At 41.2% G+C, this 16551-nt stretch overlaps 1 protein-coding gene across 9 annotated transcripts in view; it reads right to left on the bottom strand.

The window, feature by feature from the left end:
- Window positions 1-16551, bottom strand: part of TUSC3 (tumor suppressor candidate 3) — a 209305-nt gene that overhangs the window by 123733 nt on the left and 69021 nt on the right. For all 9 annotated transcript variants that reach the window (XR_008684554.2, XR_008684555.2, XM_055416514.2 and 6 more), the window contains exon 2: window positions 1853-2022. Coding sequence is in view for 7 of the 9 variants with exons in the window: in XM_055416514.2 (XP_055272489.1) it covers window positions 1853-2022 (170 nt within the window). In the remaining 2 variants the exon portion in view is untranslated. The remainder of the gene's footprint in view (window positions 1-1852; window positions 2023-16551) is intronic.

The raw sequence follows: 16551 nt of genomic DNA, 5'->3' as shown, positions 1-16551 counted from the left end.
TCATCTTGCCTGGAGAATGCCCATGGACGAGGAGCCTGGAGGACTACAGTCCATGGGGTCACAAAGAGTCAGACATGACTGAGCCACGAAGCACAGCACAGAAGACATGGACAGGTATTTCAGGAAAGAGGTGACACGGGACGACAGAAAAGTAAATGAGATGTTCAGCAGCATTCCATCAGTGAGATGCAGAACAAAACCACAAAATAAAACCACATCCCCATGGAATGGCTAAAATAAAACAATGACAACACTGATGCTAGTAAGGATATGGAAAAACTAGGCCCTCCACACACTGCTGGCAAGAATGTAAAATGACACAGCCATGCTGGAAAATATTTTGGCATGTGACTACCATGCAACTCAGCCATCACACACTCTGGCAATTTATCTCAGAGAAATGAAAACTTCAGTGCACACAAACCTGTACAAGAGTGTTCATAACAGTTGTATTTCTAATAGCCAAAAACTGGGAACAACCCAGGATTCTTTTAGCAGATGGATGGTTAAACAAACTGCAGTACCTCCATACCACAGGATACTGTTGTTGTTTAGTCGCTAAGTAGTGTCCGACTCTTTTGAGACTCCACGGACTGCAGCCCACAAAGCTCCTCTGTCCACAGGGTTTCCCAGGCAAGAATACTGGAGTGAGTTGCCATTTGCTTCTCCAGGGGATCTCCCTAACCCAGGGATCAAACCTGTGTCTCCCGCACTGGCAGACAAATTCTTTACCACTGAGCCACCAGGGAAGCCCACCATAGGATATTACTCAGTAATAAAAACAATGAAGTACTGACAAATGCAACAACTTGGATAGATTTTGAAGGAGTTAAAAGTAAAAAAACAAAAAGTCAAATCCAAAAGGTCATGTGTTGTATGATTCCATTTACGTAACAGTCTTGAAATGATGAAATTATAGAAATGGAGAATAAATTCGTGAGGTGGGGAGATGGGGTGGGGGTGGCACTAAAGGGCATCAGAGGGGATGCTTATTGTGAAGAGCTGCTCTGCATCTTGAGTGAATCAATACCAATATCCTGCTTATGAAACCGTGCTATAACTTCACAAGACGTTAGCACTGGAGGTCACTGAGAAAAAGTAAATAGGATTTCTCTGTATTGTGTCTTTGAACTGCATGTAAGACTACAATTATCTCAAAATTAAAAGATCTAATTCAAAATAAGCACTGCTGTATATATATTGTATTTATACTCCTCCAAAACCTTCTTTGGTATGTTCCCACTGAAAAATATGTCATTCATTTTAAATAGTCTACTTCTATATCACAGGAACAAAATTCTCAACATTAGAGGTACTAAAAGGTAAATGGACTTCCTTAAGTCCATTAAAATCTATTAAACAATTTAACTAGAGTGTATATAATGGGGCTACTTCACTGCCCCTGAGATATAAGTTGGTGACCTACAAGGCAATATTCAAACTGAATTCCATAACATACATAACTTTACACAAGACATAAAGCCAAAAATCTGTTTTATGATTACTTGTGGATTGGTCTACACAATATAAAAATATTAGCCTATCAAAATCATTTCCCAGAAAACACTAAGTTTGAGCTTACATTTAAATGCACTTAATTACAGCTGACTACAACATTGAACAAATGTTTAATTCTTTTTTTTTTTTTAATGCCCCCTGCAGCATGTGGGATCTTAATTCTTCAACCAGGGACAGAACCCGCGGCACGCTCTGCATTGGAAGCGGGGAATGTTAACCACTGTACCGCCAGAGAAGTTTGAACAGATGCTTAATTCTATTATACACGTTTATCTTAACTGTAATAAGTACATAATAATGCAATAATAGTTAATTTTTAAAATACATAAGTTACCTGCACACAGAACACTGGCGCTGGGGTTGAAGAGCAGTGAACATCACAATCATAGAATAGTTTCGCGGTGGTGCCTTTATAAATTTTCGGAATTTGTCACCATTCATTCGGAAGACCGAGCGCCTCGAACTCCACTCCATCAGCTGTTCTACTTTCTCGGCTAAAAGATTCTGCAGTAAACATAAGGATTTAAATTTACACAGGGTCCAAATCCTTTGGTTTGTATTTTATATAAAAAAAATTACACGGGGTTATATTTTACCAAAAATTTGTTTTGGTGAATACATAGTGAGCTGACCATGCATGCAAGAAATACTTCATTTATTTTTCCTAATGACTGTAAATGTTTATTAAAAAGGTATCAAAATAAAACAGACTTTCACTTCCAGAAAAATGAAATAGATGTGCTTTTCCCTAGCGAGTGCTAAGTCGCTTCAGGTGTGTCTGACTGTGCAACCCCGTGGACTATACCTGCCAGTCTCTTCTGTCCATGGGATTCTCCAGGCAAGAATACTGGAGTGAGTTGCCATTTCTTTCTCCAGGGGATCTTCCTGACCCAGAGATCAAGCCTACATCTCTTATGGCTCCTGCACTGGCAGGTGGGTTCTTTATCACCAGTGTCACCTGGGATGCCAGGGTGCTTTTCCCTAATCCTCCACTAAACACAGCTAAGAACTCTGGTCACTGTATAAAAATACAACCCTAAGAAGGCTCTGAAAAGTAGAAAGAAGAGGAAGGATGGCAGGGGAAACCCAAAATGAAGAGTGCCAAAGCAGTGAGTACCCTAAGTTTTGTTTCAGCCTCATCCATCCCAGACTGGTAGCTAGAGGCGTTGGCAATCCAACACCACCAATGGACACAAACACACACAAAAAGCCCCAAGAGAAGCCTGCTCTCTTTACCCAAAGGACAAAGAGGGACAACCTAGTAAGCCAAGAAGTAACTGCTCTAGTCTAGCGACTGCCACAGAAGAAACGCTGCCCTTACTCTGCCTCCCTCAGTACAAAGGGTGGAATGAATGAGATGCCTCAACCCAATTAGAGTTAAATCCCCGCTGAGCTTTAACACACAGCAGTATGGAGGGAGCTCGTGAAGATAAGGCTGAGTGAAAGACAATGTACAAAACAGCACCGCTGCATGATTCTGTTAATATCTATAGTAAGGTCAAAAACGGGAAAAACCCTACTGTGCTAGAAGTCAGGACAGCGGCTAAATGCAGCAGGCACTGCAATGGTGGGAGGCGTGGTGAGGCGAGGTGGTTCCATGGAGCCTGGGAACCAGGAAGGCTCTCTTCCAGGATCTGGGTGGGAGTGAGGTAACTCTCTAGCCTCTGTATAGTATGCTCTTAATCTTTACATTCCCCCTTTCACATGAAAAACTCTGAGAAGTAAAAAACTATGGGGTTGTATTCCTATCAGAAATCTGTTAGCCTTGGAAAACCAAGAAAGCATGAGTGGGCAGGGAAGAAAGGCTTCAATTACGCCATTTAAGAAAGACTAAGGACTTAGGGAGGGCTTCCCTGGTGGCTCAGAGGTTAAAGCGTCTGCCTCCAATGCGGGAGACCCGGGTTCGATCCCTGGGTCGGGAAGATCCCCTGGAGAAGGAAATGGTAACCCACTCCAGTATTCTTGCCTGGAGAATCCCATGGACGGAGAAACCCGGTAGGCTACAGTCCACGGGGTCGCAAAGAGTCGGACACGACTGAGCGACTGAACGGAATGGAACGGAAGGACTTAGGGAGAGAGATAATCTTAATTGATGAGATGTAAGATACCTAGGGGACTTCCATCACTGCCGACAGTAACTGAAGCCATGAAATTAGAAGGAGATTGCTTCCTGGAAGCAAAACTGTGACAAACCTAGACAGTATTAAAAGGCAAAGCCATCACTACGCCAACAGAGACCTACACAGTGAGGCTGTGGTCTCTCCAGCAGCCATGCGTGGGTGTGACAGCTGGACCACAGAGAAGGCTGAGCACCAAAGAACTGATGCTTTTCAACTGAAGTGCTGGAGAAGATGCTTGAGAGTCCCTTGGACAGCAAGGAGATCAAACCAGTCAATCCTACAAGAAATCAACTCTGAATTGGAAGGACTGATGCTGAGGCTGAAGCTCCAGTACTCTGGCTACCTGATGTGAAGAGCCGACTCACTGGAAAAGACCGTGATTCTGGGAGAGACTGAAGGCGGCAGAAGAGGGCAACAGAGGATGAGATGGTTGGATGCTATCAATAATTCAGTGGACATGAACCTGGGCAAACTCCGAGAAATGGAGAGGGACAGGGAGGTCTGGCGTGCTGTAGTCCATGGGGTTGCAAAGAGTCAGACATGGCTAGGCAACTGAACAACAGCAGTGAAAGCTAGACGACTTCCCAGATTACTCAGCTGTAAAGGATCTGCCTGTCAACACAAGAGACATGGGTTCAATCTCTGGTCTGGGAAGATTCCCTGGAGAAGGAAATGGCAACCCACTCCAGCATTCTTGCCTGGGAAATCCCATGGAGACAGGAACCTGGTGGGCTACCATCCATGGGGTTGCAAAAGAGTAGGCACAACTTAGTGACTAAACAACATGATTATCAAGAGTCACACCTGAGCCCACCAAGCCACAGTCCAAGAGTACTGTATGCAAAGAAAAAGGGCTATGTTCTGGTTCCTCAACAGGAAAACTTGGACAAGACACTTCTCCTCTCAGAACCTAGGGACTCATCTGTTAACATCTGACCTTCCAATAAATGAGCTTCCCAGGTGGTGCTAGTGGTAAAGAACCTGCCTGCCAATGCAGGAGACCCAAGAGACTGATCCCCAGGTGGAGAAGATCCCCTGGAGGAGGACATGAAAACCCACTCCAGTACTCTTGCCTGGAGAGTTCCATGGACAGAGGAGCCTGGCAGGCTACAGTCCACGGGGTCACAAAGAAACAGACATGACTGAAGCAACTTAGCAGGCACACAGCATTCCAGTAATTACCAAGATGATTTATTGAGAGGTGATAGACAAAAAATCTTTGTAAATTATAAAGTACTATAAAACATAAGGTGATATTAGTACAAGTATTGTTTTTACTGTTGTTAAATAATGAAAGGTGATCACTATCATCCTATACATAGTCTGTAATTCCTCTCCTGTCAAATTCCCACCTCTTCTGAAATACATTAAAAAAACACACAAGTGAGAACCACAGTTTTAATTCTGGCTATTACCAGAGAACTTTATATATTCAGATTAAATATTAAATGACAAAAAATGAGATATTTTTAAAATAAAATCTATCTTTCTCTAATTACTGTCTCAGAACATTAAGTGCTTCATATATGCTAAGTGCCATACTGTGGACATCACACATCCCACCTTATTAAACCCACACAGCAATCAGGCAGCAGACAGATAACATGCTTACTCCACAAATGAGAAACTGAAGTCTAAAGAACTGCAGCTCTCACCACTGCTCTACCCTGAAAGGTTTTATTTGCAATCGACTCTAAAAACTACACCAGTTACCTTAAACCAACAACCAACACCTCTAATGAGTGCTCAGTTTTATTCATATGACAAGCTTCAAATTCCTCATTATTAGAGGAAAAGGTAATGCTGACCTATCATTGTTTGAGATAAAACACATCAGCATGGTAAGTGATAAGAGAGTTATTTGGTTTTTTTTTTTTTAAGGAAACATTTCAATTTTTAAAAGACAAGTCAATAAATTAAGTCAATAATTTCTATACATGGAGAAATAATTCTTATCATGTGAAGATACTCAACTATATTAACAAATTAAGTCCGGTAACAAAACAAAAAAAAAAAAAAAGGAAAGACGTAAAACACAGAAGATATGCACCTTAAAAATCTGTAGTATTAACAAAACCAGCACACATTTACTGGGTGCTTACTCTGGGTACCTACACTGTACAAGATGCTTTCATTAGGTAATAAAGTCATCAATCCTCATGACAGTCCTATGGGGGTTATCCCTGCTGTTTCCAGCTCAGAGACAAGTGAACTGAGGCGCTGAGACTGAAGTAACCTCTACGAGATTAAACAACTAGAAAACAGGAGAGCTGAGACTCCAAGTCTTAATCCAAAGGACATACTCTAAACTTCTGTACACATAGAAATGGCTCATAGAGCTCAATTTTATATATATATGTGTATATATATATATAAAAGACCCAATCAAAATGGGTGGAAGATCTACACAGACATTTCTCCAAAGAGGACTTACCGATGGACAAGAGATGCATGAAAAGATGCTCAATATCAGTAATCATTAGAGAAACTACATTGAGGTATCAACTCACACCCATCAGAACAGCCATCATCAGAAAAATCTGCAAACAATAAATGCTGGAGAGGGTGTGGAGAAAAAGGAATCCTCCTACAAAGTTGGTGGGAACGTAAATTGGCGCAGTCAGTATGAACAGTACGTAAATTCCTTTAAAAAGTAAGAACAGAGCTACCGCATGATCCAGCAATCCCACTTCTGGGCACATACCCAAAGAAAACCATAATTCAGAAAGATACATGTAGGGACTTCCCTGCCAGGCCAATGGCTAAGACTCCGCCTTTCAGTGCATGGGGCGCACAGACTCCATTCCTGGCCCAGGGAGCTAAGATCCCACATGCTTTGTGGTCAAAAAACCAAAACATAAAAACAGAAGCAATACTCTTAAAAATTCAACGAGAGACTCAAAAAATTAAAAAAAAAAAAACATACATGTAGGCCCAGTGTTCACTGCAGCACTACTTGTAACAGCCAAAACATGGAAACAATCTCAACGTCTGTGGACAGAGGAAAGGATAACGAGGATGTGATACGTGTGTGCGCTCGTGTGCGCGTGCTTAGTCTCTCAGTCGTGTCTGACTCTTTGCAACCCCTGAACTGAACCCACTAGGCTCCTCTGTCCATGGGAATTCTCCAGGCAAAAATACTGGAGTGGCTTGCCATGCCCTCTCCAAACGAGGATCGAACCCAGGTCTCCTGCATGGCTGGCAGATTCTTCACCGACTGAGCCACCAGGCAAACCCAAGAATACTGGAGTGTGTATGGGGTCTCCAGCTCTGCAGGCAGATTCTTTAGCAGCTGAGCCACCAAGTAAGCCCAATGTGATACAAACATACAATAAACAGAATGAAATAATGCCATGGCAGTGACACAGATGCCATACTGAGTAAGTCAGAGAAAGACAACTGTCACACGATATCACTTACATGTGGAATCAAAAAAAAAAAAGATACAAATGAACTCACAAAACAGAAACAGTCACAGGTATGGAAAACAAACTTATGCTGTACCACAGGGGAAAACAGGAGGATAAATTGTGAGATTGGTATTGACATAATCACACTACAATATATAAAAGAGATAACTAATAAGATCTCCTGTATAGGACAGGGAACTCTACTCAATACTCTGTAATGACCTATATGGGAATATAATCTAAAAAAGAGTGGATATATGGATATGTATTAATATAGCTGACTCACTCTGCTGTACAGCAAAAACTAATACAACATTGTAAATCAACCACACTCCAAAAACAATTTTTATAAAACCTTTACATACATGGCAGAATCTTAAAGGTTTTAGAGATTACAGAAAAGCCTGTGCAACCAGAAGCCTAATATTCAAAAAGCACATACTGAATTCAAAACAAAATTGCTAAGTAGGAGAGTCCACGAAATGAAGAGGGGATAACACTACTACCCAAAAAAAAGAGAGGCCTCTTCGCATCTTCATCTAGTAAACTTTGCACAGAAAAAGAAATGGTTTAGAAAGGCAGGCTTTTGGGGCATCATGGTTGACTGAAACTTTCAAGAGCATGTGTTATAAAGTAGGCTAAGCTAATTCCCAGAGGAAAATGTTGCAAGGTGACAGAGCAGAAATATTCAGTAAGGAAAAGACACCTGAGTAATGTGAATTCAAGCTTTTAAAATCTGAGAAAGATCACAGAGATTAATCTACCGTTACATCTCTCTGTGACAGGACTATGGCCTTACTGAAGCAGAAGGTTAGGTACATCTGTTCCTTCGAAGCATTTCCCTTTTCAGGGACATTTGTACTCTCTTTGTTAGTTCTTTTTCTTCATGATGTAGTTTCTCTTATCCAGGAGTACTCCAAAGACTTCACCACCTTCTCTGATTGTGTGTCCCTTTGGGTCTCTGATGCTCATGAATCTAACTCCGTATTCCCACTGGAGGATGAAACCGAAAGCAAAATCAGGCCCAAGGGAATTCTGTGTGGTGAAGGGAGCAAAAAAAAAATCCCTAACATGAACTATAACGCAACCTTTAAAAACTGAGAAGGCACCATATGTTCATTTTAAAAACAGAAAAAGAATTTGATGGCTCAAGTTTAAATGATGATTCTGTGTTTACATGCAATGTGACTTGACCAAATTGTTTCTATGAATCTCAGTTTCTTCATCTACAAAATAATCTTATAATGATATCGATAAAATTTTGAGTTACTGTATGGAAAACTCCTAGCACAGCATCCTGCAAAGTACTGGCACTCAAATGTTGTCCCCTTTCTCCTCGGGTTAATTTCTATCAGCAACACTGATTAGGTTTCTGAAGGAATACCTACCATGGGAATTTTTTTTTTTTATCTTATTAATAGTGGCACATTGGTTAAGAATCCACCTGTCAATGTAGCAGATGCAAGAGACATGGGTTTGATCCCTGGGTTGGAAGATCCCCTGGAGAAGGAAACGGCAACCCACTCTGGCATTCTTGCCTGGGAAATTCCATAGACAGAGGGGCCTGGTGGGCTACATAGGGTCGCAAAGTTACGCCTGAGTGCGTACAGCACAGCACAGAGTTACCGAATGTTTTCTGAGTACTCACTACATAACAAACACAGTGCTGAAGTTTATAAACATGCACTATGGATTACCACTTACATGACAAGCACCATGCTCAACTCACAGAGAATGAAAGGTAAGTACAACAGATTCTACTCTCAAGGCTTTGCAGCAAATAAGCTTTCAGTTCAGTTCAGTTGCTCAGTCATGTCCAACTCTTTGCGACCCCATGAATCACAGCACGCCAGGCCCCCCTGTCCATCACCAACTCCCAGAGTTCACTCAAACTCATGTCCATCGAGTCGGTGATGCCATCCAGCCATCTCATTCTCTGTCGTCCCCTTCTCCTCCCGCCCCCAATCCTTCCCAGCATCAGAGTCTTTTCCAGTGAGTCAACTCGTTGCATGAGGTGGCCAAAGTACTGGAGTTTCAGCTTTAGCATCAGTCCTTCCAATGAACATCCAGGACTGATCTCCTTTAGAATGGACTGGTTGGATCTCCTTGCAGTCCAAGGGACCCTCAAGAGTCTTCTCCAGCACCACAGTTCAAAAGCATCAATTCTTCGGCAATCAGCTTTCTTCACAGTCCAACTCTCACATCCATACATGACCACAGGAAAAACCATAGCCTTGACTGCTGCTGCTGCTGCTAAGTCACTTCAGTCGTGTCCGACTCTATGTGACCCCATAGACAGAAGCCCACCAGGCTCCCCCGTCCCTGGGATTCTCCAGGCAAGAACACTGGAGTGGGTTGCCATTTCCTTCTCCAATGTGTGAAAGTGAAAAGTGAAAGTGAAGTCACTAAGTCGTGTCCGACCCTTAGCGATACCATGGACTGCAGCCTACCAGGCTCCTCCATCCATGGGATTTTCTTGGCAAGAGTACTGGAGTGGCTTGCCACTGCCTTCTCCGATAGCCTTGACTGCTGCTGCTGCTGCTAAGTCACTTCAGTCGTGTCCGACTCTGTGTGACCCCATAGACGGAAGCCCACCAGGCTCCCCCGTCCCCGGGATTCTCCAGGCAAGAACACTGGAGTGGGTTGCCATTTCCTTCTCCAATGTGTGAAAGTGAAAAGTGAAAGTGAAGTCGCTCAGTCGTGTCCGACCCTTAGCGACCCCATGGACTACAGCCTACCAGGCTCCTCCATCCATGGGATTTTCTTGGCAAGAGTACTGGAGTGGCTTGCCACTGCCTTCTCCGATAGCCTTGACTAGACGGCATTAAAAAATATATCGATGTACTCTGGTTGTGGCTTTGCTGTTAAATAAATGTCTCAGTCCCAAGTTAGGAAAGGATGGCACAACACATAACGTAACATAATCTGTTGGATTATAGAAAAAGCAAGAGAATTCCAGAAAAAACATCTACTTCCGCTTCATTGACTACGCTAAAGCCTTTGACTGTAGATCACAACAAACTGTGGAAAATTCTTAAAAGAGATGGGAATACAGACCTCCTTACCTGCTTCCTGAGAAATCTGTACACAGGTCAAGAAGCAACAGTTAAAACTGGACATGGAACAACAGACTGATTCCAAATTGGAAAAGGAGTACGTCAGAGTACATCGTGAGGAACACTGGGTTGGAAGAAGCACAAGCTGGAATCAAGATTGCCGGGAGAAATATCAATAACCTCAGACATGCAGATGACACCACCCTTATTGCAGAAAGTGAAGAGGAACTAAAGAGCCTCTTGATGAAAGTGAAAGAGGAGTGTGAAAAAGTTGGCTTAAAGCTCAACACTCAGAAAACTAAGATCATGGCATCCGGTCCCATCACTTCATGGCAAATAGATGGGGAAACAGTGCAAACAGTCAGACTTTAATTTGGGGGGCTCCAAAATCACTGCAGATGGTGACAGAAGCCATGAAATTAAAAGACATTTACTCCTTTGAAGGAAAGTAATGACCAACCTAGACAGCATATTAAAAAGCAGAGACATTACTTTGCCAACAAAGGTACATCTAGTCAAGGCTATGGTTTTTCCAGTGGTCATGTATGGATGTGAGAGTTGGACTGTGAAGAAAGTTGATCACCGACGCATTGATGCTTTTGAACTGTGGTTTTGGAGAAGACTCTTGAGAGCCCCTTGGACTGCGAGGAGATTCAACCAGTCCATTTTAAAGGAGATCAGTCCTGGGTGTTCACTGGAAGGACTGATTCTAAAGCTGAAACTCCAATACTTTGGCCACCTCATGCGAAGAGTTGACTCATTGGAAAAGACCCTAATGCTGGGAGGGATTGGGGGCAGGAGGAGAAGGGGACGACAGAGGATGAGATGGTTGAACGGCATATCCGACTCAATGGACATGGGTTTGGGTGGACTCTAGGAGTTGGTGATGGACAGGGAAGCCTGGTGTGCTGAGGTTCATGGCATCACAAAGAGTCAGACGTGACTGAGCGACTGAACTTATCACTTAGGAAGGCTTTCTTATCTCTCTGTGCTATTCTTTGGAACTCTGCATTCAGATGGATATAGCTTTCCTTTTGTCCTCTGCCTTTTGCTTCTCTTCTTTTCTCAGCTATTTGTAAAGCCTCCTCAGACAACCACTTTGCCTTTTTGCATTTCTTCTTCTTGGTTATGGTTTTGATCACTGCCTCCTGTACAATGTTATGAACCTCCGTCCACAGTTCTTCAGGCACTTGATCTATCAGATCTAATCCCTTGAATCTACTTTTCATTTCCACTGTATAATCGTAAGGGATTTATGTCATACCTGAATGGTCTAGTGGTTTTTCCTACTTTCTTCAATTTAAGTGAATTTTGCAATAACGAGTTCATGATCTGAGCCACCATCAGCTCCTGGTTTTGTCTTTGCTGACTATATAGAGCTTCCCCATCTTTAGCAGCAAAGAATATAATCAATCTGATTCTGGTATTGACCAGCTGGTGATGTCCACGTGTAGAGTCGTCTCTTGTGTTGTTGGAAGAGGGTGTTTGCTATGACCAGAGCATTCTGTTGGCAAAACTCTGTTAGTCTTTGCCCTCCTTCATTTTGTACTCCAAGGCCAAACTTGCCTGTTACTCCAAGTTGTCTTGACTTCCTACTTTTCCATTCCAGTCCCCTATGATGAAAAGGACATCTTTTTGGTGTTAGTTCTAGAAAGTCTTGTAGGTATTCATAGAACCATTCAACTTCAGCTTCTTTAGCATTAGTGGTTAGGACACAGACTTGGATTACTGTGATACTGAATGGTTTGCTTTGGGAACAAACAGAGATCATTCTGTCATTTTTGAGATTGCACCCAGGTACTGCTTTTCAAACTCTTGTGTTGACTATGAGGGCTACTCCATTTCTTCTAAGGGATTCTTGCCCACAGTAGTAGATCATAATGGTCATCTGAATTGAATTCGCCCATTCTGACTCACAGTTCACTGATTCCTAAACTGTCAATTTAGATCACAATTCCTAAAATGAACATCAACATTTTGACCACTTCCAATTGATCTTGATTCATGGACCTAACATTCCAGGTTCCTATGCAATGCTGTTCTTTATAGCATCGGGCTTTACTTCCATCACCAGTCACATCCACAACTGGGTATTGCTTTCACACTGGCTCAGTCTCTTCATTCTTTCTGGAGCCATTTCTCCACTCGTCTCCAGTAGTATACTGGGCTTCTACCAACCTGTGGAGTTCATCTTTCAGTGTCGTATCTCTTTGTTTTTTCATACTGTTCATTAGATTCTCAAGGCAACAATACTAACGTGGTTTGCCATTTCCTTATCCACTGGATGACAGTTTGTCAGAACTCTCCATCATGACATGTCCATATTGAGTGGCCCTACACGGCACAGCTCATAGTTTCACTGAGTTAGACAAGGCTGTGGTCCATGTGACCAGTTTGGTTAGTTTTCTGTGACTGTGGTTTTCTTTCTGTCTGCCCTCTGATGGATAAGAGGCTTGTAGAAGCTTCCTGACAGTAGGGACTGGCCTAACAACCAAATTAAAGCGACATAGGCAACTACCCAGAAAAAGAATTTAGAACGACAGTGAAGATAATTCAGGATCTTGGGGAAAAAATGGAGGTAAAGATTGAGAAGATGCAAGAAATGTTTATAAAGGACCTGAAGAACTGTAAGGACAGAGATGAACAATATACTAGAAGGAATCAATAGCACAGTAATTGAGGCAGAACAGGTAAGTGTCCTGGAAGACAGAATGGTGGAAATTAATGCTGCAAGAAAGAATACAGAAGAAGAATGAAAAGAAATGAAGATATCCTAACAGACCTCTAGGACAACATGAAATGCATCAATATTTGCATTATAGGGATCCCAGAAGGAGAAAAGAGAGAGAAAGGACTTGAGAACATATCTGAAGAGGTAACAGCTGAAAACTTCCCCAATGTGGAAAAGGAAATAGTCAAACATATCCAGGAAGTACAGAAAAGTGCCAGGCAGGATAAACCCAAGGAGGAACACACCAAAATACGTTGTAATTGAACTGACAAAAATTAAACACAAAGATAAATTATTAAAAGCAACAAGAGAAAAAAGACCAATAACATATAAGGGACAGCCTGTAAGGTTATCGGCTGATTTCTAAACAGAAAATCTACAAGCCTGAAGGGAATGACATGATATATTCCAAGTGATGAAAGGGAAGAACCTATGAACAAGAATACTCTATCTAGCAAGACTCTCATTCAGATTTGATGGAGAAATCAAAAGCTTTCCACGCAAGCAAAAGTACACAGAATTCAGCACCACTAAATCAACTTTACAGCAAATACTAAAGGAACTTCTCCAGACACAAAACACATGAGAAAGAAAAGATCTACAAAAAAATAAACCCAAAACAATTAACAAAGTGGTGATAGAATCATACATATCAATAATTACCTCAAATGTAAATGGATTAAATGTATCAACCAAAAGACACGGACTGGCTGGGTAGATACAAAAACAAGACTGTTATATGTTGTCTGCAAGAGACCCACTTCATACCTATGGACGCCTCAGACTGAAAGCAAGGGGGTGGGAGAAGGTATTTCACACAAATGGAAATCAGAAGAAAGCTGGAGTAGCAATACTCATATCAGACAAAATAAACTTTAAAACAAAGACTGTTATAAGAGACAAAGAAAGACTACATAATGATCAAGAGTTCAGTCAAAGAGGATGATATAACAATTATAAATACATACGCACCCAAAATAGGAGCACCTCAATATGTAAGGTAAAAACTAACAAACATAAAGGCAGAAATTGACAGTAACGCAATAACAGTGGGGGATTTTAATACCCTACTTTCATCAATGGACAGATCATCCAGACAGAAAAATCAATGAGGAAACACAGGCCTTAAATGACACTTTAGATGAGTTGGATTTAACTGATATTTATAGAGCACTTCATCCAAAAGCAGCAGACTACACCTTTTCCTCAAGTGCACATGGAACATTCTCCAGGATTGATCACATGCTGGGCCACAAGGCAAGCATTGATACGTTTAAGAAAACTGAAATCATATCAAGCATCTTTTCTGATCACACTATCAGAAACAAGATTAGAAATAAACTACAAGAAAAAACTCTAAGAAACACAAACATGTGGCAGCTAAACAATATGCTAATAGCCACTGGATCACTGAAGAAATCAAAACTTACCTAGAGACAAAAGAAAACATAAAAGGTCCAAAAGTTATGGGATGCAGTTCTAAGAGGGAAGTTTGTAGCAACACAATCTAACCTCAATAAACAAGAAAAATCTCAAATAAACAATCTAACTTGACACCTAAAACAACTAGAGAAAGAACAAACAAAACCTAAAGTTAGTAGAAGGAAAGAAATCATAAAGATCAGAGTAGAGATAAACGAAACAGAGACAAAAAAAAAACCAAGAGCAAAGATCAATGAAACTAAAAGTCGACTCTGTGAAAAGATAAACAAGACTGATAAAACTTATTCATCAAGAAGAAAGGGAGAGAACTCAAATCAGTAAAATTAATAGTGAAAAAGAAGTTACAACTGACTCAACAGAAATACCAAGAATCCTAACAGACTACTATGAACAACTGTATGCCAATAAAATGGACAACCTGGAAGAAATGTAAAATTTCTTAGAAAGGTACAGTCTATCTAGTCTGAATCAGGAATAGAAACTATGAACAGATCGATTACAAGTGCTGAAATTGAAACTGTGATTAAAAAACTCCCAACAAACGAAAGCCCAGGACCTAACGCTTCACAGGCAAATTTTATTGATCAGATAGCTAAGAGTTAACACCTATCCTACTGAAACTTTTCCAAAAAACTGCAAAGGAAGGAAAACTTCCAAACTCCTTTTATGAATGTGATCATCATCACCGTGATATCAAAACCAGACAAAGATACCACGAAAAAGAAAATTATAGGCCAGTATCATTAATGAACATAGATGCAAAAATACTCAACAAAATACTAGCAATCCATGTCCAACAATACATTAAAAAGGTCATACAGCATGATTAAGTGGGATTTACCCCAGGGATGCAAGGATCTTTCAATATCCGCCAATCAATGTGATACACTCTATCAACAAATTGAGAATAAAAACCATATGATCATCTCAGTAGATGCAGAAAAGGCTTCTGACAAAATGCAGCAACCTATTTATGATAAAAAGTCTCCAGAAAGTGGGCCTAAGAGGGTACATGCTGCTGCTGCTGCTAAGTTGCTTCAGTCGTGTCCGACTCTGTGCGACCCCATCAACGGCAGCCCACCAGGCTCCTCTGTCAACTGGAATTCTCCAGGCAAGAATACTGGAGTGAGTTGCCATTTCCATCTCCAATGCATGCATGCATGCAAAGTTGCTTCAGTAATACCCAACTCCATAGACGGCAGCCTGCCAGGCTCCCCTGTCCCTCGGACTTTCCAGGCAAGAATACTGGAGTGGGTTGCCATTTCCTTCTCCAAGAGGGTACATATCTCAACATAATAAAGGTCATATATAACAAACCTACAGCTGGCATCAGACTCAACGGTGAAAAGCTGAAAGCATTCCTCTAAGATCAGAAACAATCAAGGATGTCCACTCTCACCACTTTTATTCAACATAGTTTTGGAAGTCTTAGCTACAGCAATCAGAGAACAAAAGGAAGTACAGGGAATCCAAACCAGAAAAGAAGGAAGTTAAACTGTCACTGTTTCCAGATGACATGATACTATACATTGAAGATTCTACATGCACCAGAAAACTACTAGAGCACAGCAATGAATATGGGAAATTTGCAGGTTGCAAAATTAATACACAGAAGTCTGTTGCATTTCTATACATTAACAATGAATGACCAGAAAGAGAAATTCAAGAAAAAATTCCCTTTAACATTGCATCAAAAAGAATAAAATACTTAGGGATAAACCTACCTAAGGAGACAAAAGACCTATACTTCAAAAACTGTAAGATGATGAAAGAAATCGAAGGAGACATAAACAGATGTATGTACCATGTTTATCCAAGGATATACCATGTTTGTGGAAGAATCAATATTGTTAGAATGCCTATACTACCCAAAGCAATATATAGATTCAGCACAATCCCTATCAAATTACCAATGGCAATTTTCACAGAACCAGAACAAAAAATTCTCAAAATTTGTATAGAGGCACAAAAGACCGCAAATAGCCAAAGCAATCTTGAGAAAGAAAAACGGAGCTGGAGGAATCAGGCTCCCTGACTTCAGAGTATACTACAAAGCTACAGTCATCAAAACAGTATGGTACTGTCACCAAAAAAAAAAAAAAAACCCAGAAATATAGGTCAGTGCAGCAGGATAGAAAACCCAGAAATAAGCCCATGTACCTATAGTCAATTAATCTATAACAAAGGAGGCAAGACTACACAATGTTGGAAAGACAGTGTCTTCAACAAATGGTGCTGGGAAAACTGGACAGCCACATGTAAAAAGATGAAAT

The sequence above is a fragment of the Moschus berezovskii genome, chromosome 26 (assembly GCF_049115385.1).
Source record: "Moschus berezovskii isolate FMDL1 chromosome 26, NW_MosBer_1.0, whole genome shotgun sequence".
NCBI lineage: Eukaryota > Metazoa > Chordata > Mammalia > Artiodactyla > Moschidae > Moschus > Moschus berezovskii.
Note: the sequence above shows the minus strand (reverse complement) of the source record. Positions and strands in the feature narration are given on the sequence as shown.